General features: G+C 43.0%; 1 protein-coding gene across 2 annotated transcripts in view; it reads right to left on the minus strand.

Annotated features, from left to right (window-relative positions):
* Positions 1-7,806: 7,806 nt before the first annotated feature.
* LOC139545496 (RIMS-binding protein 2-like) overlaps positions 7,807-27,010 on the minus strand; it is a 114,258-nt gene continuing 95,054 nt past the window's right edge. The window contains exons 13-27 of one of the 2 annotated variants that reach the window (XM_071353320.1): positions 24,777-24,928; positions 23,836-24,483; positions 23,100-23,234; positions 22,602-22,754; positions 19,998-20,744; positions 18,675-18,795; positions 18,025-18,138; positions 16,505-16,674; positions 15,742-15,910; positions 15,474-15,536; positions 15,021-15,124; positions 14,422-14,448; positions 13,844-13,915; positions 13,475-13,618; positions 7,807-10,789 (exon numbers count right to left, since the gene is read on the minus strand). In XM_071353320.1, coding sequence (XP_071209421.1) covers positions 10,595-10,789; positions 13,475-13,618; positions 13,844-13,915; positions 14,422-14,448; positions 15,021-15,124; positions 15,474-15,536; positions 15,742-15,910; positions 16,505-16,674; positions 18,025-18,138; positions 18,675-18,795; positions 19,998-20,744; positions 22,602-22,754; positions 23,100-23,234; positions 23,836-24,483; positions 24,777-24,928 — 3,014 coding nt within the window. In that variant the 3' untranslated portion in view covers positions 7,807-10,594. Of the gene's footprint in view, positions 10,790-13,474; positions 13,619-13,843; positions 13,916-14,421; positions 14,449-15,020; positions 15,125-15,473; positions 15,537-15,741; positions 15,911-16,504; positions 16,701-18,020; positions 18,139-18,674; positions 18,796-19,997; positions 20,745-22,601; positions 22,755-23,099; positions 23,235-23,835; positions 24,484-24,776; positions 24,929-27,010 lie in introns of both variants that reach the window. The other variant, XM_071353319.1, reaches the window with a different exon arrangement.

Below are 27,010 nucleotides of genomic sequence, written 5' to 3' on the forward strand. Positions count from 1 at the left end.
GTTTTTGGCTAAAATGACCTGGTACCGGGTAAAGCCCCTTAACAAGGGCCCCAAGACCAGTTGAGGTAAAATAGCCGCATAACATCAAAGATCCACCACCATATTTCACAGTGGAACCTGTCTGTCCAGCTCTGTTTGAATGTGGCCCGATGGATGAAAAGTTGTTCCTCTTGGGGGTGACATGCAGCCTAGGACACACCACTTGTATTAGTGTGTGTGGGCTTGTGTGTGTGCATGCGTATGTGTGTGTGCGAGTGTGCGTGAGTGTGTGTGTGAGTGAGTGGGCCATACTTGCGAACATAAGCAGGCATTTAGTTGTCAATGGCCCCATCATGTTTACCCACAGGGTTTCCAGTAAAACCCTGCCAAGTCCAGCCCTGTTAAAACATCACATTTACATAAAGAGACAGTAACAGCCACTCTTCCACAGTCACATTCTCTTAACAACATCAAGAAAAGCACACCGTAGCCTTGTTTAGAGGTTACTTATTAGAAACTTTTCTCAGAAACAATGGGAAGCTCATCAAAAATCCCAGAGATGGCTGCATCAGCCACACATATTTTCAACACCAATCCCTGAGATTTGACTTTACTTTCTAGACATTCTTCAGTCTGAACACCCTGGATAATCTGAACAAGCTATGCACCTAGTGACAAACCTTTATTTAACTAGCCAAGTCAGTTAAGAACAAGTTCTTATTTACATTGACAGCCCACCCCGGATGACAGTGGGCCAATTGTGCGCCACCCAATCACAGCCGGATGTGATACAGCCTGGATTTGAACCAGGGACTGTAGTGATGCCTCTTGTGCTGAGATGCAGTGCCTTAGACCACTGCGCCACTCGGGAGCACTCGGGAGCATTTACCAAAGGCAACAGGCTTCGGGGCTTTAGTCATGACTATAGAGATCGACATAGTCACGGCTTCCATCAAGAACCTTATCCCAGAAGAGAACAGCATAGACATTCTGTGCCGCGTGTTTGCCGAAGAGAAGGCGTCCAAAGTGTACAATGAAATGGAGAAAGCCCTCAAGAGATGTACGATGAACATACATAATGAGGCAAAGATGAAGAGCGACATTGTGTATGTGGAGCCCAGACTTAATTTTGCGTTGACAACTCTGAAGAACTCCATGCTAGATGCCCACATGAGGACTCGTTCTCTCAAGGTCTGGGTCAACGGAGCAGCCTTCCAGGTCCAGTTGCTGATTCACCTAGCTCGACTGGAGGAGGGGGGTGACAGCCACATAGCGCTAGCAGCCATCTCAATCTACCAGGAAAACCTTTAGCAGCTGCTCCTTAAGTACAAGGAATCTACACTGAACAAAAATATAAAACGCAACATGCAACAATTTCAAATATTTTACTGAGTTGTAGTTCATATAAGAAAATCTGTCAATTTCATTCAAGTTTACTAGGCTCTAATCTATGGATTTTACATGACTGGGAATCTGTTGGTTACGAATACCTTAAGAAAAAGGAAGGGGCGTGGATTAGAAAAACAGTCAGTATCTGGTGTGACCACCATTTGCCAAAGGCTGTTGATTATGGCCTGTGGAATGTTGTTCCACTCCTCTTCAATGGCTGTGAGAAGTTGCTGGATGTTGGCGGGATCTGGAACACGCTGTTGTACACATCGATTCAGAACATCCAAAACATGCTCAATGGGTGACATGTCTGGTGAGTATGCAGGCCATGGAAAAACTGGGACATTTTCAGCTTCCAGGAATTGTGTACAGATCCTTGCAAAATTGGGCCTTGCATTATCATGCTGAAAGATTAAGTGATGGCGGTGGATGATTGGCACGACAATGGGCCTCAGGATCTTGTCACTGTATCTCTGTGCAATCAAATTATAATAAATAAAATGCAATTGTGTTTGTTGTCCGTAGCTTATGCCTGCACATACCATAACCCCACCGCCACCATGGGGCACTCTGTTCACAATGTTGACATCAGCAATCAGCTTGCCCACACAACGCCATACACACTGTCTGCCATCTGCACGGTACAGTTGAAACCGGGATTCATCCGTGAACACCACACTTCTCTAGTGTGCCACTGGCCATCGAAGGAGCATTTGTCCAATGAAGTCGGTACAACGCCAAACTGCAGTCAGGTTAAGACTCTGGTGAGGATGACAAGCAAGCAGATGAGCTTCCCTGAGATGGTTTCTGACAGTTTTCTTCAGTTGTGCAAACCCACAGTTTCATCAGCTGTCCAGGTGGCTGGTCTCAGACGATTCCACAGGTGAAGAAGCCGGATGTGGTCCTGGGCTCGCATGGTTACACGTGGTCTGCGGTTGTGAGGCCAGTTGTAAGTACTGCCAAATTCTCTAAAATGACATTGGAGGCGGCTTATGGTAGAGAAATGAACATTACATTCTCTGGTAACAGCTCTGGTGGACATTCCTGAAGTCAGTATGCCAATTGCACACTCCCTCAAAACTTGAGACATCTGTGGCATTGTGTTGTGTGAAAAAACTGCACATTTTAGAGTGGCCTTTTATTGTCCCAAGCACAAGGTGCACCTGTGTAATGATCATGATATTGAATAATCTTCTTGATGTGCCACACCTGTCAGGTGGATGGATTATCTTGGCAAAGGAGAAATGCTCACTAACAGTGATGTAAAGAAATGTGTGCACCAAATTTGAGAGAAATAAGCTTTTTGTGCATATGGAACATTTCTGTGATCTTTTATTTCAGCTCATGAAACATGGGACCAACACTTTACATGTTGCATTTCTATTTTTGTTCAGCGTAAATCTAAGACTATTGTTGTCAAATATGTGCCTAAACACAGTCCTATCATGCAGTGGTGGAAAAAGTACTCAATTGTCATACTGAGTAAAAGTAAAGATACCTTAATATAAAATCATTCAAGTAAAAGTGAAAGTCACCCAGTGAAGTACTACTTGAGTAAAAGTATTTGGTTTTATATATACTTACAGTTGTAGTCAGAAGTTTACATACACTTAGGTTGGAGTCATTAAAACTCGTTTTTCAACCACTCCACATATTTCTTGTTAACAAACTATAGTTTTGGCAAGTCGTTTAGGATATCTAGTTTGTGCATGACACAAGTAATGTTTCCAACAATTGTTTACAGAGAATATTTCACTTATAATTCACTGTATCACAATTCCAGTGGGTCAGAAGTTTACATACACTAAGTTGACTGTGCCTTTAAACAGCTTGGAAAATTCCAGAAAATGATGTCCTGGCTTTAGATGCTTCTGATAAGCTAATTGACATAATTTGAGTCAATTGGAGGTGTACCTGTGGATGTATTTCAAGGCCTACCTTCAAACTCAGTGCCTCTTTGCTTGACATCATGGGAAAATCAAAAGAAATCAGACAATTGCCATTGTAGACCTCCAAAATTCTGGTTCATCCTTGGGAGCAATTTCCAAACACCTGAAGGTACCACGTTCATCTGTACAAACAATAGTACGCAAGTATAAACACCATGGGACGACGCAGCCGTCATACCGCTCAGGAAGGAGACACGTTCTGTCTCCTAGAGATGAACGTACTTTGGTGTGAAAAGTGCAAATCAATCCCAGAACAACAGCAAAGGACCTTGTGAAGATCCTGGAGGAAACAGGTACAAAAGTTTCTATATCCACAGTAAAACGAGTCCTATATCGACATAACCTGAAAGGCCGCTCAGCAAGGAAGAAGCCACTGCTCCAAAACCGCCATAAAAAAGCCAGACTACGGTTTGCAACTGCACATGGGGAAAAAGATCGTAATTTTTGGAGAAATGTCCTCTGGTCTGATGAAACAAAAATAGAACTGTTTGGCCATAATGACCACCGTTATGTTTGGAGGAAAAAGGGGGAGGCTTGCAAGCCGAAGAACATCATCCCAACCGTGAAGCACGGGGGTGGCAGCATCATGTGGTGGGGATGCTTTGCTGCAGGAGGGACTGGTGCACTTCACAAAATAGATGGCATCACGAGGCAGGAAAATTATGTGGAAATATTGAAGCAACATCTCAAGACATTAGTCAGGAAGTTAAAGCTTGGTCGCAAATGGGTCTTCCAAATGGACAATGACCCCAAGAATACTTCCAAAGTTGTGGCAAAATGGCTTAAGGACAACAAAGTCAAGGTATTGGAGTGGCCATCACAAAGCCCTGACCTCAATCCAATAGAACATTTGTGGGCAGAACTGAAAAGGCGTGTGCGAGCAAGGAGGCCTACAAACCTGACTCAGTTACACCAGCTCTGTAAGGAGGAATGGGCCAAAATTCACCCAACTTATTGTGGGAAACTTGTGGAAGGCTACCTGAAATGTTTGACCCAAGTTAAACAATTTAAAGGCAATGCTACCAAATACTAATTGAGGGTATGTAAACTTCTGACCCACTGGGAATGTGGTGAAATAAATAAAAGCTGAAATAAATCATTCTCTCTACTATTATTCTGACATTTCACATTCTTAAAATAAAATGGTGATCCTAACTGACCTAAAACAGGGAATTTTGACTAGGATTAATTGTCAGGAATTGTGAAAAACTGAGTTTACATGTATTTGGTAAAGGTGTATGTAAACTTCCGACTTCAACTGTATTTATAAAGTTCTGTATCTGTTGTCACTCTGCCTACAAGTGTACAATGCATTCATCTCAATGGAAATGTCCTAATTCAAAAATTACAATCAGTCAGCAATACAATACGTTTGCTATTATTTTTTTTTATCACACTTAAAGCAACAGCAGGGTGTTCTTTTTGTACATTTCATCATATTTACTGTAAATTTTTTATGTACATTTCTCTTATATAAAATATTTTCAGATAAAATAGCAACATTACATTATTCTACCTCCATGTGTTCTGGAGTGTGTTTGTTTTGAGATTTGACTTTATCTCTTATAACATCCCGACTCTTCTCCCCCACTCTGCTGTTCTCGGGCGAGTTCAGCAGGATGCAACGTTTAAAAACATATGTTTTAAAACATTTGGTGTGGCTGCATTGTCTTTATGGTCCTGGCCTTTGCCACCAACCTGTTCTCAGAGCATTTCATATTATTCTGTACATACAGTACCAGGCAAAGGTTTGGGCACACCTACTCATTCCAGGGTTTTTCTTTATTTTGACCTTTTTCTACATTGTAGAATAATAGTGAAGACATCAAAACTATGAAATAACACATATGGAATCATGTAGTAACCAAAAAAGTGTGCAAAGCTGTCATCAAGGCAAAGGGTGACTACTTTGAAGAATCTAAAATCTATTTTAATTTGTTTAACACTTTTTTGGTCACTACATGATTCCGTATGTGTTATTTCATAGTTTTGATGCCTTCACTATTATCAAGGGTTTTTCTTTATTTTTATTATTTTCTACATACAGTACCAGGCAAAAGTTTGGTCACACCTACTCATTCCAGGGTTTTTCTTTATTTTGACCTTTTTCTACATTGTAGAATAATAGTGAAGACATCAAAACTATGAAATAACACATATGGAATCATGTAGTAAACATATGTCTTATGTAACCATGTCATACTAATTTGAGTGTCCAGGATTTACATTGACTATGTTATGTCTAGTCTATGACACCAGGCTGTTGGAACAGCCTGCTGGAGCAGCTGAGGGCATCAGAGACAATAGACATTTTTAAGAAAGAGCTCAAGACACAACTTTATAGCCAGGCTTTTACATAGGGTGATGTTATTGTGCTATTCTATCAACCGGATATATTTTTTATTTGCTTTATAAAAGTGTGTTTATCTTATTTATTTTACTTCCATCAGTCTCACTGGTTTCACTGTTTTTTATTGCCCTATTATTATTTTAATATGTTTAGTTTCATTTTAATATCTATCTTATATTTGTCAATTTTATTTATTTATTATTTGAATTTTTGTTTTAAGAACTTTGAAGTGCATTAACTTCTAAGAAATGTGCTCTATTAATACGCCGTACCTCAGAACAAACATGTATTTTTATCCTTAGAAGTCCTTCCTCTTCCTTAAACAGGAGCATCATCATTATCAGGAACCTGCTTCCTGGTTGCTGTTGGATGACTTTCCTCTTAGCTCGTCCATTGGAAAGCACCTGGTTTGAGTTCTATAAAGATTTGTCTTTATAGACACAAAAAATACTTGAGATTGCAACAATTTAAATGTCTCTGCAATGTTGAAAATCCAACAAAAAGGTAAATATCATGCTACTTTAGAAGAAATAGGAAACTATTTCTGAAAAGTGCAAGGGTGTCAATATATTTGTCTCGCACTGTAAGGTCACAATATCAGGATGGTCGGACCTGGCTAGTTTGTTGCAACATCAAGCAGACTCTAATCGTCACTTTGGCATGCGAGTCCCAATACGATAGCCATCACAGGCCTCTGCATCAATGACTTCCTTGTATTAATTGTTTTCACTTTTAATTTGAAAATGAATAAACTTATAAATGTAAACATACACCGTGTTTTCTCTTCTCCAAAGACAAACATTGGTAGTAGAATGGCCTGACTGAAGAGCTCAGTGACTTTCAACGTGGCACCGTCATAGAATTCCACCTTTCCACCAAGTCAGTTCGTCAAATTTCTGCGCTGCTTGAGCAGCCCCGGTCAACTTTAAGTGCTGATATTGTGAAGTGGAAACATCTAGGAGCAACAACAGCTCAGCCACGAAATGGTAGGCCACACAAGCTCACAGAACGGGACCGCCAAGTACTGAAGTACAAAGTGTGTAAATATCGTCTGTCCTCGGTTGCAACACTCACTAACAAGTTCCAAATTTACTCTGGAAGCAACATCAGCACAATAATTGTTCGTCGGGAGCTTCATGAAATGGGTTTCCATGGTTGAGCAGCCGCACAGAAGACTAAGACCACCATGCACAATGCCAAGCATCGGCTGGAGTGGTGTAAAGCTTGCCGATATTGGACTCTAGAGCAGTGGAAAAGTGTTCTCTGGAGTGATGAATCACTCTTCACCATCTGGCAGTCCGACAGAAAAATCTGGGTTTGGCGGATGCCAGGAGAACGCTACCTGCCCCAATGCATAGTGCCAACTGTAAAGTTTGGTGGAGGAGGAATAATGGTCTGGAGCTGTTTTTCATGATTTGGGCTAGGCCCCTTAGTTCCAGTGAAGGGAAATCTTAAAGCTATCGAATAAATGACATTCTAGATAATTCTGTGCTTCCAACTTTGTGGCAACAGTTTGAGGAAGGTCCTTTCCTCTTTCAGCATGACAATGCCCTCGTGCACAAAGCAAGGCCCATACTGAAATGGTTTGTAGAGATCGGTGTGGAATAACTTGACTGGCCTACAGAGCCCTGACCTCAACCCCATCGAACACCTTCGGGATGAATTGGAACACCGACTGCGAGCCAGGCCTTATCACCCAACATCAATGCCTGACCTCACTAATGCTCTTGTGGCTGAATGGAAGCAAGTCCCCACAGCAATGTTCCAACATCTAGTGGAAAGCCTTCCCAGAAGACTGGAGGCTGTTATAGCAGCAAAGGGACCAACTCCATATTAATGCCCATGATTTTGGAATGAGATGTTCAACGAGCAGGTGTCCACATGCTTTTAGACATGTAGTGTACATTTTAAAACAGGTTGGAACCGGTTCAGGGAACAAAACCAGAAAAGAACAAACGTTTTCAAGGAATAGAAACAGAACTAGGAGCGAAAGTGATCCATACTGTTCCGGAACAGAACCGCTATTGAGAACCGGTTAATAACGTTACATTCAAGGCATTGTTTTCTAGTCCCACAACACTCAGAAATGTATGCTGTTGCACTATGGCATTTGGGGAATAAAACACGGCACAATCAGCATTACAAAATATCAAATGTCTTTTATAAAATTATTTGCACATGCACACCCACACAATATTTTGTAACCCCCAATATAGGCTATTTCTTTTCATAAAGCTAGCACACAATTGCAGACTTTTAAAACATGGTTTTGAAGACACCATGGGGAAAGCTTTGCACAGTTTGATTATAAATTTTTATGTACAAAAAAGGCAGTCTGAAAATCAAGTATAAACATTTAAAAACAATTTACAAATGGACAAAGTACAAAAAGAGCAAGTCACTCAAACAATATGTATAGAAGCAATGACGGACAACTTATTATGGAAAAAATTTACATCTATTAACTGTAGATTGAAATGCCTATTTGGCTGAGAATTGTACATAAAGTTATACAGAATGCTTTTGTTACATTCTTTTTTGGCAGTCTCAGTTCAAATCTCATGTAAGTAGTAGTTTAAAAAACAGTGATGTAAATTGAATGGAAGGATGAAATGATTAACAAAATAGTGTAAGAGGTTCTTAACAGATGGAAAAAGGTTTCATTTCACATACAAACTGGACCAGAAAACACTGGACATCTGCATACTCATCATGGATAGTTTTGATAAATATAATACATTGGCTTTCAATTAATCATACATTCACTACTCTATGTGCTAGTTGGGGGCTGACACAAATACAGTACGTCTGGGCAAACAGAAAGAGCTCAGTTTCATAAATGAAATGGAGTTGGCTTCTGTGAACATGTAGTCAAATTAGTTGGAATTCTAGGGGTCATGATGGAGGTAGACTTGTCTTGTTGAAATCACAATTTCTATGTAACAAAAATAACTTAATATGACTTTCATCCAATAAAGGTTATTCTATTAAACCTTGTGTCTGGGATAAGTCAAAAACAACATTCTCCTTCTGCAAAAATGCAAGTTTGGAGTGTACTCTACAAAAATGTTTTGTTTTAAACAAAATGAAAACCAACTGAACATTAATTCACACCATGCTTTGTTGTTGCACAGGAAGAATGCTGATTTAAACTTATCCTGGAAACAGTTTTGATTGAACCGGCCTTCAATTGCATTTCCCTCTTGTCCATTGTCTTGTACACAAACCTATGTCAAAATGGGATTGTGAATGCAGAATGAACACATTGCAAGTACTGTATATAACATGAAGAACAAAATAAAAGTGCCTTGAATTTTTTGTGCCAAAATAGTGACAATGTACAGACAAAAAAAAACATTAAATACACCTTTACATTTTCACCACACTTCTTTCTTTTTTTTCTTTTTGTCATTTTAATGTGGACAGAACATGAAGAGTGTAAAGTTGGGCCTTCTGAAGTTTCAAACAAGCTAACAATGCTCAGGTCCTCCAGAAAACATGACACTCTTACAAGTAATAAAATGCACATCACGAGCTTTGATAAACATCTTTTGCAAAAATATTTCATTTTCAGAAGTATTGCAATGACATGAATGCATACAGGACATAAAAACTCTCCACTGACTGGACACAAACAATTGTGCATTTATAAGGCAAATACATGGAGGTTGGTTTCAACTAGGCATTTCATGACAATTCAACTACTTAAAAAATAAAGAAACTGAATCTTGAAACCCTTTCCTATCTAATGTGCTTGTCCAGAGGTCTTTTGGTGTGTTTGAAGAACTAATACTTGCTGTTAGGAATTGATACTTGCTTATCTGACTTCGGTCTTTCTGGAGATGTAGCATATTTTACCACTGCACAGATCCTGACTTCAGGTGCTAGGTCGTGACTTGTCAAATGTGTACCTGGACTTGAGTTGAACTGAGAACCAATCTGATAATTAGGTTTGTATGGAATATTCTGTATGGAGGTAAAGAAAACGATGACATGCTTTTTACTACTGCAATTCATTTAGTACATTTTGCTCAAACAGTGTAGATTCTGTCATCAAATGCACCGACAAAGCATGCACATGTGCCTTGCTAACATGTTCTGATAGAAAAGGCCATCAGCTAGCATGTGCTTTCAAACGTTGGGTGGGAATGATCATTCTGGATGTGCTTTCAGGTAAAACATGCAAACCTCCCATACAGTTCCCATACAAGGACCTCAGCTGCCTGGCCATAAAACTGCTCTTTTCCTTGCCTCATTTTGGGTACTACAACATGAAGTGTATGGTCAGGATGGGCCACCAGTAGTAGTCTCATCAAGTATGATGTTGACTGGCCATTCTGGGCTCTATCGTTTGATCTCAGCCCTAAAGAGACTGGTTTAAACACCTCATATTTTGGGGGTCAATGTAGTCTTCAGTCAAACACACACCTACGTACTATTGGCCAATTCAAAATGGAGAATATTTTTATCGTATTGTAGTCCTGTGCTTCAGATAGCAAAATATACATGACCAGAGAGGTTGGCTTATGACATTAAATGTCAAACTATGAGGTCCCTGGACCGTATTCAAAATACATACTGCAATTAAATTGAATGGTGTAAGAGTACAGCATCTGACTGGTTATCAAATGCCATCAAAATCTTTGACCACTGGATTTTTTCTCCTCACAGGACTGAACGTACAGTAATGGAAGTGTTTGAGATTTAGGGCTCTATTCAATCCGCATCGAGGAAATTCAGCTTTTCAGCGTGATTGAAATTTAAAGGCAATGTACCCGCTTTAGTGGAGACTGCATTCATGGTAAACACTGCTCAATCGGAAATGACCTGTACATTTCTATCACGGAATCTGTACCGCTTCAGCATTACAGATTGAATAGAGCCCTCTATGATGTGGTTGGTAATATACTTCAAGTATATGAAGGGGTTATTTTACAGTGCCAAGTCTTTTCAATAGTTTCTTCCCTTTGGAGAGCAGTCCCTTTTTCTTTTTGGAGGACAAGTCGTGGGGGCCCCTGATGGGACTGCCAGGCCCCACGATAGCAGGGCCAGTGCCGGGGATGTGTTGGCGCACTTTGGGGTAGGCAGCTCTTCTGGGCGGACTCGATTTTTCCAACGGAACCTAATGGGAGACCCGTAAGGGACAGTTCAGGGGGGTTAAAAAGCCAGCCCTCTTGCACCCCAGTCACTACTCCCTTCCACTCAGTCCATTCTGTCTCAGCAGGGCCACCATACCTTTGGCTTCATCAGTCTATCTCCCTTATAGTGCAGCCCAGTTCAACTTGTCAATGCTCGGATGTCGTCTCTTTAGTGTACTGAGGTGCTGTATACCCCCCTCCCCCACTGCCATGTAGACACAGTCTGTCATCAAGCTGGTTTAAAAGATAAAGACTTCAATGCCAAAGAATATGTCCACATACTACTGCTCTCTTTACCAATAGCACATTTTATGCTGAGATTCTCCAGAATGGCTATCAATGGCAAAGGCCATGCCTTTCACACAAAAACAAGAGATGCAATATTGTATTAACATTATGGGACAACATATGACAGCAGATTTTCTTTTTAAATATAAAGGGCATTCATATACAACTAGGTTAGAGTAAACATCTAATATCTACATATTCCTTAATTGTAATCATGAGCTAAAAGGCTTCTTTTCAATTGCACTTAGGAAAGATGTAACCTTAAGAATCCATTAACATGAGACTGTAGTCTCTATCCTTAAGACCCCAATAACATGAGACTGTAGTCTCTAGCACAGTAGTATATGGCTGTAGTATATAACTACATATTAGACATTAAAAATATGGTTAGAAAATCTAATTAATGCCACTTTCTATGAGAAAAACATGTTAATAGCTCTTTTTGCCATTTCGCATCATTCCTTATGTGAAAGAAAAAGTGCACCCCACTAACAACTTAACAAGGGCATTGTGGAGAGGACCACTATCTTGGGCATCTATGGGTAAAGAAATGCCAATGATATTTTTATCTGATTGATTGGATTGCCTGTCTGGCAGACATTTGATTACCATTGACTTGTTTCGAGCAGTTTGATTAGATTAAGTGTGGCAGGGTGCACTGCTTCAAGGAGAGAGGAGGTTCTATCAGAATGTTAGCTATAGAGTCTGATTGAATGTTACCACTAGTACTACGGGGAGGCAACCTAGACGTGCAACAATGGCCTTTTAGCTTACCATGATTTACAGCAGGAGGCTTATCTTGAGAGACTGACATTGTAATGTACAACACCCAGAGAAACAACTGAAGATACCATGCTTCTTGTCTAATGCATTGGCTAGGGTGGTCGTCCTTAACTTGCTCAGTAGCTCAGTTGGTAGAGCATGGCATTGCAACACCAGGATAGTGGGTTTGATTCCCGGACCACACATACATAAAATGTATGCACGCGTGACTAAGTTGCTTTGGATCAAAGTGTCTGCTAAAGGGCATATATTATTTATAAGTTAACACAACAACCTGAATGCTTTTACAATAAATTCACGTCAAATATTAGCACGGACTTCGCTGATAACTACTTTACTGAGGGAAAATGTACTTACTACGACTGTGATATGTGGTTGTCTCAGCTAGCTATCTTAAGATGAATTCACTAATTGTAATTTGCTCAGGATAAGAGCATCTGCTAAATGACAAAAATGTAAATAAAAACTGTAAAGTATGTAAACTGGGATCAAATGTGTCATCCTGGTGTGTTCCACAGTATTCTATCACTAATGTTCTGGTTAATAAAAAAAAGAGAAATATTTACATCCATTCAAAATGAATTAACTGAAACATAAACTGGCATAATAAAGGTCATAAAAAGTGTGTGTGTGTGTTGCATACCGGAAACTAAGGGAACCCATGTCATCTGCATTAGACGAGGGGAGCGTAACCTTGGTATCCTCAGTTGCTCACTTACGTGATGGAAACAGAGCCTCTAAGGTGTGAAATGAACACTCTTCTTCTGTTTTGCCAAGCGGGTGAGGAAAAGAAAAATGCAGTGATGGCATTTCAATAGTCTGCACTATGAGAATGACAAACTAGAACACCAGCCAAGAAACTTCAGATGAAACCTGTTGTTATTCAAACATTAACTTGCAATTATTTGTTAAACAAAGAATTATAGTCACATTATTTTCCAGCTAGTATTATGATTACTTTCGAAATTATACTCTCAAAGGGCAACATAATCTTCTTGATATCTTGCATGCTATTTTACAAGTAAGCAATATACAAAAACAAGGCTTCGGAAGCAAATACAAAAGTTATACTGTACTCTACTTATTTTTCACTATAAAAAGATTCAAGGGGAATTCATGCATCTTAAAGAGAAAACATGCGTTGCTACAGTCTACATATTTCATCCTCCAGTACATCAAAACGATTTCCTCTATTAGAACCTATTTTAGATTAAACACAGGTAATACCCATAAAGCATTTATTGCAATGCTAAATGTGCATGTGCAAAAAAACAGTTAAAGTTACAATTCTGCTTTTATTTTATTGTTTCTGTTTATTCTCTTTGAGAACGCTATATGAATATGTCCACATTTTAAAATCCTTCACAGCAGTCAACATTAAAAATAAAAGTACCTCTGTCAAGTATTAATAGTTTTCGTTATATTTCTGAGACATCAACAACATTTACAGCATAATGCTCCAAAGTCTGAATTCCCATCATACGTTCAGAAATGAAACACTCACAAGCACAGACAGAAAACTAAAGGAGTAAGGAGGTAAAGGGAACGGAAAGGAGTAAATGGATGACAGAGGGCTAGTACTGCGAGAGAGCATGTACCCTTTTGGTCTTTATCCGCGCTGCAGCGTCCTGCGGGTAACGAGAATCTCCACATGGAGTGTCAGTGAGAAAAACCTCAACATCATCAGGCACTTCTTCTAGGAAGTTGGAGGGAACAAGACCTTTGTGTCCATTGAGCTCGCCCTGAGGGATCACAAACACACAGGGTGACTCGCATAGAATGTACATCGGATTCCACAATACAGCGGACTAGACAAAAGGGATACAAAATGATCGTTTTAAGTTGTTTATCATACAACTACTATTACTATCACTGTCATTTCCACTGGTGTTTATTTGCACCAAGCTGGTTGAAGACAATGTGCTCCTTAAATATCATGATGTGTAAGTCACATCTCACATACTTACATAATGAAACCCATCTTCATCAATTTCACCAAAAACTGTTATGACGTCACCAGCGCAGAATGTCAGTTCAGCCTGTCAAAACAGTGAGATGTTTGAGTTCAGTTTGACCTGCTTTCTCTACATCAAAGCTGCTTGAATCTGTTGAAGATTATCTCTACAACCCAACCACATGGGATATTGTTAGGGTTGATTTTGTGTGAAATGCTGTACTTCCTATTCCAATCACTGAGCTGCATTGTACATCTAGAAGTGTCAATGAAGTCTTGGCAGACTGTTGCAACTATCAAATACATCAAGTGTTGGATGTTTGAAAACAGGATTGCAACACAGACAATAGGCATACCATACTACTATCTACTATCCACTCCTACAGGTCTCTCCAAAACACACAAACCAAACATAGGACTGCTCAACACACAGACCAACCCGAGGAAGGATGCCAGCGCAGGCTATGAGTGAGGGGCTGTGTTCATGAGAGGGGTATACTGTAGCCTAATCCACCATGTGAAGCCCACCTCTTCTGAACACTCCACCAACAGTTACAGAGAAAACACAGAGCGGACGCTCCTCTCACTCACCTGCTCATTCAGCCTGTCTCTCCCATACTGTGTGGCCGTGCCAATAGAAAGGTGAGAGTGAGTGAAATCAGGGGGAAGGGCCATAAGTACAACAGGAAAAGGTTAAGCTACTAATAAAATGGGGACTAAATAATGGTACAGACTGGGAGTAAATCTAGGGAGTAAGTATGGCTGGTGTATTTGTGCAATGTTGGCAAGGCAAGCAGGTAAGTCGTTAGTAACAGGGTAGAACTACCTCTACACCTGACTCCATAACAGCAGTAATAGTCTTCAACAACGATGGTCCTCCAAAAGCATCATACACACAGTACAGCATACAGTTGAATTATTCTCTGATGAGCTGTGAGACGTCTAATATAGGAAAAACTGAGGTGTGCATACAGGAAACACTGTGTGACCTGGACAAAATGTACTCCTGATCATATCCTTTTTCTCAGTTTATAAAGAATTGACTGTCTATTTCTGTTTGTATCATGTTATACAATCAAGGGCAGGGACAGAGGTATTGAGTCACATGCATCCTGATGGTATCTGGTCTGTAAATGGGGGTGGAGCCGTGGAGAAGAGGATATGAAGCTAGAGGTCTAGCAGTACTGTACCTCCACATCCACGTTGGGGGAGCTCTCCCTGGGGTCGTAGTCATACAGGGCCACCATTCTACGTGTGGACGAGGGGTGCTGACGCCCACTCCGCCTGTTCCTCTCTGGAGAATCAATAAGAATGATAAGTAACACACTAGAAATACTCACCTTACTACTCTATTGTAAATTCCCACATTAAAATGACAGTATGTAATGCCTTATGATTTGGCATGAATGACTGTCTATTAACATGGCAAAGGCTGAATGAATGATTCCGTTTCAATGATACATGGTACATGAAGGTGAAAGCCATAATTAACACCCCCACCACTTTACTGGAGAAGAGCATGTTGGAGACTGACAGAAAATACCCATAATTCCCTACTCAAACACTCATAAGAAAAGTGAAGAAAGCGTGGAAGAAGAAAAGCGTGAAGATGAAGGAAAGGTGCATCTAAAGAGAACACAGACCTCGCTTGGATTTTCGGGACCTGCGGTTTATTGAGCGGCCATCTTTGAAGCGGTCGCAGTTCACTTCACAGGAAAGCAGAGAGAAAAAAAGAACGAGGGAAACGATTGTAGAGACAGAGAAATTAGAGTACCATCAGCAAAAGACGTGTAGAAAAAGAAAGTTAGAGAAAGCAGAGAAAGGGAAGAGACAATCAACTGCAAAGTAGAGAGCGAAAGAGTAGCAGAGGAAAAAAAAACAGAGAAAGTGGGAGTCCAGGTGCTGCACTACCTAATTTCTCTACAGGAGTGTTGAGTGGGAGGAAGCCCTGTTTGAGTAGCTGGTCCATCATCTCATCATCCTCAGTCTGGATCTCTGACACCATGTTACAGGGGATCAGACCCGGGCGGTCACGGATCTCTGCCCTGTAAAAACCATCCGTGTCCTTATCCCCAAACACCTGACCAGCACAGAGAACAATGTTAGCAGGGGGGAGAGAAAGAGCCTGCCACCACCATTACTGTTTTAATAGCAAATTCAAAGTGTAGATGCAGAATTATATCAAATTCTGGGCCTGTCCATTTTAGTGAAATTTAATGACCATAATGCTGTAAGTCAGGGATCATCAACTTAGATTCAGCCACGGGACGATTTCTCTCTTCAGCAGATGGTTGGGGGCCGGAACATAATCATTTGTAGACTGTTTGAATTGTAGACAAATTGAATGTAAGAAGCCCAAACAGATATATTTGACTAAAATATAATAATTTCAAACCTTGCTTGCTTTTGTATAAGATCACATCTCTCTATTATGCATGGGAATATGTGGGAACAGATTTCCTAAATTAGAATCACTTGGAGCTGATTCCCTGGTGTTTTTACAGTCTTCTATGTAAAAAAACGAAAATTATATTTGGGGGCCAAATAAAACCACCCGAATTTGGCCCGTGGGCCGCCAGTTGGTGAACCCTGCTGTAAGTCATCACTAGGCCCTATTGTTGTTAGTCTGAGTGAAGCAGATTGGACTAAAGCACTGTGTGGCTCAGGCAAACACCTTGATGATCTGGCCCTCTTTGAAGGGCAGCTCCTCGTCAGCAGCATCAGGGTTGGGGGACATGGACAGAGGGTCGTAGTCAAACAGGGCCACAAATATACGCGCCAGGTCCTCTGGCTCTTCGTAGTATTCTGGCGACCGGCGCCCGCGGCCCTGCCCGCCGTACCCATCTGAAACATAGGAGAGGGCACTGCTGCTACTGCCAGCCCTGCTACTGCCAGCCCAGGACAGGCTGGGGAGCAGAGCGGAGTGGAGGGTAGGGGGACGAGAAGATGTCACTTTGTCAGAGCTGATAGACAGGGGAGAGGGCCATGAGATGTATGTGTGAAAAACAGCTTTAAAGGGGTTTGAAGAATGGTAATTCTACACTATTGTGTCCATTGTGAAGTTCATCATCCTCTCAAAGAGCACCTGGCTCAAGTTTTTTTTTTATACGACCCTAATTACAGAGCAAAATCTACAAATTTGAATTTAATGAGAATATGTTAGCAAGATACTTATTTTACAAAGTCTATGCTATCTGTAATTGACAGATAGCACAGATTGGCAGTTTTTTCACACATCTCTGAATGCTGGTATGACAGACACCAAAACAACAAACAGAGTACCTTTATAACACTCACAGATACAGTTAGACAGAGATGCCAGCACATGTCAAGCCAAGCTATGGGATGCAGAGGTAACTAGATGACAATGCACATGAAAATAATGGAGGGAAACAGACTGACTGTTCATTGCTGTTTTACTTCACCGTCTCACAGAGCTCAACAGATGCATGCGTTCCACTCTTCAAAATGAGGAGGTGTGCTTCATTATCAATACAAGAGGGGTAAAACCATGCTCACATTAGAAATAAAGTATTAAGGTAAATGGCAAATTAACATTCCCGAAAGAAATTAGAACATCAAATGCCATAGCAGAAACCTGACTCATCAGAAGCATATCAGGGACAGTGAGGGGAAAATAATCACCCTGATATTCATTCACTCATGGACTTTCTGGCACGAACAAACCAAATGTTTCAATAGCACAATTCTGTGAACATTTCTGTTAAATGATGTTTTAATGATACAATACTAATGTCTGGTTTAGATGATAGCAGTTTCATCACTGTGCAATGGAGTGATACCAACAAGACACCAGTCCACTTACACATCCAATGGTTTTCCTTCTCACTGGACTGTAAACAATCAGTCATGCAAAATCACAGAGTCAACAGGGGGAGGCTATACGCCCTGGGAGAAGGGCCAGGGAGGAGCAGAGGGAGGGTGAAATGAAGGAAGGGGTCTCAAAGGGAGGCCTGGAATTGAGGCTGCAGGCAGACATACAGGAAGGGGACACTCATTCTTCAGCTACAGAAAAAGTGTACATCTTGTCTTCCCTGACAGCCTAGTGTAAAATTCACACTCAAGCTTTAGACTACCATTCACCTCTAATATCAATTAGGGTTCTTAACACTGTCTTTTCTGTCATTTGCAAGGTTTATTTATTTTGTTCTAGAGTGAAGCTGGGCCACATACCATTATGATGCCATATCCTGTGCCGAGCTACACTGCCGTGATAGTAAACATTCTCCTTGCCAGGTGAGAGGTTCCCCTCACTCCCTTCACTGTTACTCTCCACCATGGTGATCTCTACAGACGATACCAATCAGATCACAGTGTTACTGTTAGGGACCCCCCCACACTGCTCTGGCCCACGGCTTGGCTGGACATGCTGCTGGGGGGGGGGGGGGTCAGGTGGTGGGATAAGGAAACAGGTTGTACTCTGGAGTTCAACGTAAAACAGCAATGCTTTGCACTGTGTGAGATAGAGGGAAGGGTTAAAGCGGGTGAGCCCTCTAGGATCACAGTATATAAAGGCTATAGACCTACAACCACACATCTCTTCATTTTTTCTGTTAGAAGCACCAAGTAAACAGTAGCAGCCCCTCCCCTGACCTGCTTATGCCAAGTCAGAAACACCATACAGAGGTAGGAAGATGGACTGAACTCCAGGTGTAGGGGTACACCACTACAGAGAACTACATGGTTGTTTAAGGTCATGTGTCTATGGGAGAGATGTTCAGCTCAGCTCACATGAGTAAGGCAACACATGGGAAAAATAAATACACAACAACAGTCCCTGCAGAGGAGGACGGGGCATCTCGTCATGTGGTGACCGCACTAACCAATGGAAGGAACCATCATGGGCCGTCGCTGTGGGGGGTTGCCACCGTGGACCGGCCTCCTCCCTGAATGGTTCAGTCGGTCGCCATGGGAGCATCCATGGGAGGGGGAGTTCCCTATAATCTTTAGAGGGAGAGAAAATACAGCTTAGGTTAAAATAAACTGCCTTCCTCAGAACGAACCAGCCATTCAAAAGGATCGCAAAACTATAAGAGCAAATGACGTCACTTCCATTTGTCCTTAAGGAGGCAAAATAAGAGTAATAAATAAACCCATAAAATAAAGAGAACACACAAATAAATAAACCATCAACAGAACCAAAGTAAATCAACCCCAGACACCACAACAGGATCAGATGTTTAGCTAAAGACCATTTGTTTTTTGTTCTGCTCATGTCAGCTCCTTGATGAAAAGAGGGAGTGAGCGAGTAGAGGAAAGAGAATAGAATGGAGAAAGGCATGGTTAGCTGAGCACAACCAGAATGGCTTCAGCCTGGGGCCCAAACCAGAGAGAGAGACTGAGGCCCAAAGGCTTCTCATCCAGTTAGTCATACAGGATATATGGGACAGAGATGGGGGCAGGGGAATCGAGCAACAAGCTGACCACTGCTGTGTGGTATGGGAGTAGGAGAGGACATTCTGCTGAAAAAAATTGGGGGAAAACATGAAGAGGGGCGAGTTCATTGTCTGCCAAGCACTAACATGATGCAGATGGACTGATGGCTAAATCAGCTAATGGTTATGAGAGACTACCCTCGTTGTAGTCCCACTAGGAAAGGCTTGATTTGTCATAGGACTCCAGCCTTTACGAGCAATGAGAGCCAGGACATGCTGGAATTGAGATCCCCTGTGGAAGGTGGAGCAATCAGGGTAAAATCAGAGGTGGGATAGGATGGGCAAGATGTCTGTCAGAGCTGCATATCTACCCCATTGGCTGGTTGAGAGAGGAGGAGGGCGGAGCAGAATAGGGATAGCGCATCCCCATGCAAACTATTATGGTTGAGCTGCCATTTTGTTTTAAAATGAATCTTTCTCCTCAGAGACATCAGACACAAAAACGTTTTGAAATGGCCTTTAGGTAATCAAAAAAGCTTCACTTAAAAACTCACTGAACATTCTAAAAACGAGCAAACTACACACATGAAAAACTACAAATAATTATCACCATGAACATGTACGAATAACTTGCCAGAATACTGCACAAAACAAAAATAAATCAATGTAAAGGTGGGAGACCCATAGAGAGAAAAAACACCAAGAAAAAATGTATGGTTTTACTGCTTGCTAATGTAATATACAGCAGATAAGAGTCTGAGTCACACACACCAGCGGCTGGTCCGAGACCCTGTTGAGCCTGTTCACATAGCTGGCCCTAAGGTCCCTGTGATAGGCCCTGTCCAGCTCGTGGAGCCTGCCCTCGCTCAGGGCTCCGTGTCTGGGGCTTTGCCCTGGCTCCCGCGTTGGCCCGTAGTGCACCTCCCTGTTCCTCAGGTCAGACAGGTGGCCCGTCTTAGGGCTGTCACAGTAGTCCTCATCCATGCTGCACTGCCGTGTCAGCTGCTTCTTCCTGCCTGCAGCCAGGGCCCTTCGTTCTACTGGCCCCTCACAGTGGATGTAGCGGATATGGCCCCTCATGGGGCTGCCGTGGGGGTAACCCCTGTACCCCAAAGAGCCCTCCTCCTCGCTGCCACAGTCCAGGCCACTGTCAGGACTCTTGGTGAGCCGGCGCAGGCTGCGCTCCTCAAAAGCGTAGGCATAGCGGGGAGAGGAGTGCTGACGCTGCAGCAGGCGGCGGTGGTTCTTGCTGGGGGAGAGGTGGTTGTGCTGATGGGGGTCCTGCTGGTAGATACGGGGGCCCCTGCGATGCATGCGGGGTGTACCAGGCCTGCCTCCGTCGTCAAAGCGCAGGCGCTGATGATGATGACCCATCCCATTGACTCCGTCAGGCTCGTCCTCGGCCACCTCAGGGATGCTGTGGAGCCGTTTACGACGTAGGGACTTCTGTCTCACCACCTCCCTCTGTAGGTCCCAGCAGTCCCTCTGCTCTCCCAGGTCCTGACGCCTGTAATACTTCTGTATGACCAGAACGGGCCAGCCACAGAGCGGAGCGCAGAGTTGATTGGTTTGGATTGGCATTTGAATGAAGAGTTTTGTTTAAATTTCAGGAGGTTCGTTTAGTTTTTGAAGGTGTTAGAACAGGCAGGAAACAACACAGTGTGTGAATAAAAAATAAAATGGGGGAAAAAAGACAAAATAAGAACATAATTAGTTATCTGTGGCAGAATGGCCAGATGTAAGACATGCAGTGTCATTCCGTGAGCTGGGGGAAATGGCATGCTCTGAACGGGAATCTGTGGGAGGAACCAAAGGCAGTGATAGACAGCCACACTGAGGATGGGTCTGGGAGAGGATTTCGGTAGCCAGGACAGATTAGTAAAGGGTGCAAAAAATCTGCCATATGAGAAATCCTCACAGATAAATGAAACAGGTGACAAACTCACGAAACATATAAGTGAATGAACTAATTAAGAAAAGCCTTAAAACACATTGCACCAAGCACAGCCTGGGCTAGTGAATAAGAAATATATATACTAACCAAGAGGAATAAGGCAGCAAACTGAGCAAAGCACTTGCATAAGCAAAATAAGATGTTAAAAGTGTCTCAGTCTGTTCTAACATTTTCAGACATGACCCGAGGTCTGTTCTTATGACAGATTTAGATTTTCCAATAATGACTATTTGCTAAATCTCAGCTGTGCTTGCTTCTGCTTTTTGACCCTTATTGCATGCACTACTGCACAGAACTCTACTCCATTTCAAGAACATAATACAAAAACATGAATACATACAGGACATTCATTTGTTGCACAGACATGAGACATACTGATGGATGACATGATGAGGTACTGTCATATGAAACATAGGCAGATTCAGTATCGGCATATTGATACTAGACCTAAACACACTGTTCTGTTGAGTACTGTACAGTATACAGGGTCGGATTCATACACTGTAAGGCATCATATCTGGCTGACTTATCAACTGAAAGTCTACTCACAGCTGAAATATAAACATGTTTCTTTGGAAGCCTTTCATACATTGACACTCCAAATGAATATATCTGAAGACTTTACTTGGTATTTATGATCAACGCAGTAGAAATGGCCTGTTTCACTACTAATAATGTCCCTCAGTAGATCTCGTTACACAATGACTGCTGGCTACACATCCACATGTGTCCCTTCAACATACTCAATGGAGACGGGTCCACGCATCCACAAAGGTAACCATCTACACATCACAACAACAACAAAAACCTTGAACACAAAAGGTAGAACATGAGATGAACACAACCAAACGTGAATTATTCCATTTAAGTAGCCTAAACTCACTTAAATGAGATTCCCCTATGCATTCGATGTACCATGATGACCCTTCTAGCTGATGGTACAGTACATTTTATAAGGTAAATGTTTGGCCACTGACATATTCTGTTAAAACACAGAGTATTAACAGAGTATTCATGAACAATAATGATGAAAAAATATGGACATTCTTAAACTGTACATTAAAATGCAATACATATTGAGACAAAACAACATTCCATGTTTCGATCAATACCAATCTCAGTAAGACAACATATTGTGTTCACCTCTTCATACAGTACATTCTGGGTGTGTATTACAGCCATTCAGATGGGTAAGTTAAGACTTGGATGATAAAGCTGATGCAATGTGCTGTTCAGCTCAGACAAGGCTGGAGCACTCAGCAGGCAAAGCCACAGCGGGCCTGCATGTAAAGCCTGACAGTGAGAGACAGGGCAGTCTGGGCCACGGTAAATGGGATGACCCTCCCGTTCACCCAACCCCCCTCCGTACTCTCCTCTCCAGGTCAGACCCCCACTAGATGGGGTATGTGTGTGTGCTGTACCTTGAGAGTGTTGTGAGAGTTGATGCTGCGTCGACGGCCCTCCTCCAGCTGCATCTCAGAGTACAGGTCGTCCTCGTCCTCCTCCATGATGTCAGACAGGTCTGAGCCGCGGCTGCTCTCTGTCTGGTAATCTTCACTGTGGCTGTAGTGGTGCTGGGAGAAAGGGGGGGGGGGGATCAGCTTTAACATGGAGAGGTTAAAGTAACACCTTATTTTAAAACTTATAAGGTTTTATTCATTTTTCTTTGTCCCACATCACTTTAACTCTACACAGAATAGAATAGAATGCATTTTTGCCAGGAGGTACGTCTCCAGAGTGATGATGGGGAGAGAAACAAACTGCCCACTGGGCACACACTGGTTGAATAAACATTGATTCCACATCATTCCAATGAAATGACATTGAACCAACGTGGAATACACGTTGAATTGACGTCTGTGCCCAGTGGGTGTGTTATTCTGTATTTAACATGTGACAGGGTTGTTGTTTTGTATTACCCGTCTCCCCAGTTCAGAGCCTCTGAGGAACTCGTCCACAGAAGCCCCTCTCCTCCTGGTGTGGGGAGAGTCATAACCATCCTCCTCCTCATCAGAGTTTATGCTCCGCTCACTGAAGATGTTCCTCTTCTCAATCTGACACAGGAAAACAGAGACAAGAAAACCTTACATATAGCTGCAGGTCAGAGGAGGCTGGCTTGAGGTGCTATAGGAGGACGGGCTCATTGTAATGGCTGGAATGGGATAAATGGAACGTATCAAACACATCAAACATATGGAAACCACGTTCGACATTCCATTTATTCCATTCCAGCCATTACAATGAGCCCATCCTCCTATAGCTCCACCCACCAGCCTTCTCTGCTGCAGATGCATCACACCATCACAATGATACATGATATTAGTTATCTATAGTGTTGACTCAGTAGTACCATGTGGTGTTGAGAGTCTCGAAGGCACTTGGCACACAAATCAAGCTCTGTTTGCGCTGTACATCATCATGCTATAGGTCAATCTGAATTATAAACTTGGTGGTTCGAGCCCTGAATGCTGATTGGCTGACAGCCGTATATCACGGGTATGACAAAACATGTATTTTTACTGCTCTACTTTACTGCTCTGCGTTGCGACTTGCCTAAGGACAGCCCTTAGCCATTGTATATTGGCTATATACCACACCCCCTTGGGCCTTATTACTTAAGTATACTGTATGTATAGTGGCTCTGTGGCTGCTTACCCGGTTACTCTCAGCGAACACTCTCTGTGCAGCTTCCCTGGCCATGGCCTTGGCGATGGTGTTGGGGATGGGGGCTCCCTGAGGCTGGGGCAGGATCCTCTGAGGAGAGGGTGAACGTCGCCCCTGGAAGTGGGGCGGCTCCAGAGTGTGTCCACACATTGGAGGAGGGAGGGGCGAGAGGGAGCGTTCCCAGGGCGGGCCAGGCAGCAGGCCTGCCTCATGCTCTTTGGTTTCTGACTCTCTGGCACTTACTAGTTTGGGCTTAGATGTGGGGTAAGTCTGGTGTTGGGGGTGGGGGTGAGGGGGTGGGTGGCGCAGGGGCTGACCATGGGGCAGGGTGTAGGGCTGGGATTGAGGGTGGACCTGAGGTTGGGGGTGTGACAAGGGGTAGGTCTGGGGGTAGGGCGGGTGTGTTTGTGTGTGTGGCAGATGGTGCTGGGGCATAGGATGGGGGTGTGCAGGGGGGCGATGGTGGGGTGAGTGATGGGGAGGCCCCAGGATATTGTGCGGTATGGTGGCCACGGGCGAGTCCTGAGACTCTCCTTCTGCTGATAACGTCCTGACAATGACCTCCCTGGCCTCCAGACACTGGATCCTGTTCAGCTCCACTGTCACATAGTCTGCCGTAGGGTACATCACCTCTGCTATCTGGACACACACAGGACAGGGACCACACACACACACCTCTTCAATACACATATTTTATGTAACAAACATAATATATAATTTCAGGCAAAATGGAGCCTGGTTAACATCAGTTTGCAAATCACTGCATGACAAAAGCCCTGCAGAAACCATAGACTGAACATCACTGTTTCATCCAAAAGATGGCGGTAGAGTGTTACACACAACTCACAGCATTTAAGGTTAGAGGTTACAACATTCACTCCCTTTCACAGGGTTGAACATGAGGTTCTGCATAATACATCATTCAAACGCACCTTTTGTCCCTTTGTGCACACGGCATAGCCAATCACGTTGGCTCCGTTGGAGGTTCCAGTGGGGGTGAGGAGGGGGGGCTTCCATCGTACCTGCAGCACCCCAGGGTTCTGGCCCAACTGGACCTGCACCTCCTGGGGAGGGAAGGGAGGACCTAGGGAGGACAGCAGAAACACAGGAGTTTAAGGATTTAACACAGTGCATTATAACACTTCAAAAACAATACAATATCAGCTGAGATGTCAGTATATTCCATTAAAGAAGAATAATATCTTGACCCGATTCCATACAATGCCTGAGAGGTACTTGATAGTTAATGTTTAATTTGATTATTTAAGCCACGAAAGTGTGTAATGAGGCAATTAGGAAACAATATGATGTGTATTGTATGTACAGGTAATTGCCAAAATAATGGAAACACGAGCAAATGAGGGATACAAAGCACTGTATATTTAATTAAAGCAGGTGCTTCCACAAATAAAATCACATTTTATTGGTCACACACATATTTAGCAGTTGTTGTTACGGGTGTAGCGAAATGCTTATGTTCCTAGCTCCAACAGTGCAGTAATATCTAACAATTCACAACAATACACACAAATCTAAAAATCAAATAATGGAATTAAGAAATATATAAATATTAGATTGAGCAATGTCGGAGTGGCATTGACTAAAATACAGTATATACATATGAGATGAGAAAAGCCTTATGTAAACAAGCTGTTTTTCAGTCTCTCGGTCCCAGCTTTGATGCACCTGTACTGATCTCGCCTTCTGGATGATAGCGGGGTGAACATCCTTGATGATCTTTTTGAACTTCCTGTGACATCGGGTGCTGTAGGTGTCCTGAGGGCAGCTAGTTTGCCCCTAGTGATTCGTTGGGCAGACCACACCACCCTCTAGATAGCCCAGCGGTTGCGGGCAGTGCAGTTGCCGTACCAGGCGATGATACAGCCCGACAGGATGCTCTCAATTGTGCATCTGTAAACGTTTGTGAGGGTTTTAGGGGCCAAGACAAATTTCTTCAGCCTCCTGAGGTTGAAGAGGGGCTGTTGCGCCTTCTTCACCACATTGTCTGTGTGGGTGGACAATTTCAGATCATCAGTGATGTGTACACCGAGGAACTTAAAGCTTTCCACCTTCTCCACTGCGGTCCCGTCGATGTGCATAGGGGCGTGCTCCCTCTGCTGTTTCCTGAAGTCCATGATCAGCTCCTTTGCTTTGTTGACGTTGAGTGAGAGGTTATTTTCCTGCCTCCACTCTCCCAGGGCCCTCACCTCCTCCCCGTAGGGTCTTGTCATTGTTGGTAATCAGGCCTACAACTGTTGTGTCGTCTGCAAACTTGATGATTGAGTTAGAGGCATGTGTGGCCACACAGTCATGGGTGAACAGGGAGTACAGTACGGAGCTGAGAACGCACCCTTGTGGGGTCCCAGTGTTGAGGATCACCGAAGTGGAGGTGTTGTTTCCTACCTTCACCACCTGGGGGCGGCCCGTCAGGAAGTCCAGAACCCAGTTGCACAGGGCAGGGTTCACACCCAGGGCCCCGAGCTTAATGATGATCTTTGAGGGAACTAAGGTGTTGAATGCTGAGCTATAGTCAATGAACAGCATTCTTACATAGATATTTCTGTTGTCCAGATGGGATACCTTTATTTAACTAGGCATGTCAATTAAGAACAAATTCTTATTTACAATGACGGCCTACCCCGGCCAAACCCAGACGACGCTGGGCCAATTGTGCGCCGCCCTATGGATAGGGCAGGGTGCAGTGCAATGGCGATTGCATCGTCTGTAGATCTATTAGAGCGGTAAGCAAATTGAAGTGGGTCTAGGGTGTCAGGTAAGGTAGAGGTGATATGATCCTTAATTAGCCTCTCAAAGCTCTTCATGCTGAAAGAAGAGTGCTACGGGACAATAGTCATTTAATTCAGTTACCTTTGCTTTCTTGGGTACAGGAACAATGGTGGACATCTTGAAGCAAGTGGGGACAGCAGACTGTGATAGGGAGAGATTGAATATGTCCATAAACACTCCAGCCAGCTGGTCTGTGCATGCTCTGAGAACGCGGCTAGGGATGCCGTCTGGGCCAGCAGCCTTGCGAGGGTTAACACGCTTAAATGTCTTACTCACGTCAGCCACGGAGAAGGAGCGCCCACAGTCCTTGGTAGCGGGCCGCATCGGTGGCACTGTGTTAGCCTCAAAGCGGGCAAAGAAGGTGTTTAGCTTGTCTGGA

The sequence above is a fragment of the Salvelinus alpinus genome, chromosome 19 (genome assembly GCF_045679555.1).
Source record: "Salvelinus alpinus chromosome 19, SLU_Salpinus.1, whole genome shotgun sequence".
Taxonomy (NCBI): domain Eukaryota; kingdom Metazoa; phylum Chordata; class Actinopteri; order Salmoniformes; family Salmonidae; genus Salvelinus; species Salvelinus alpinus.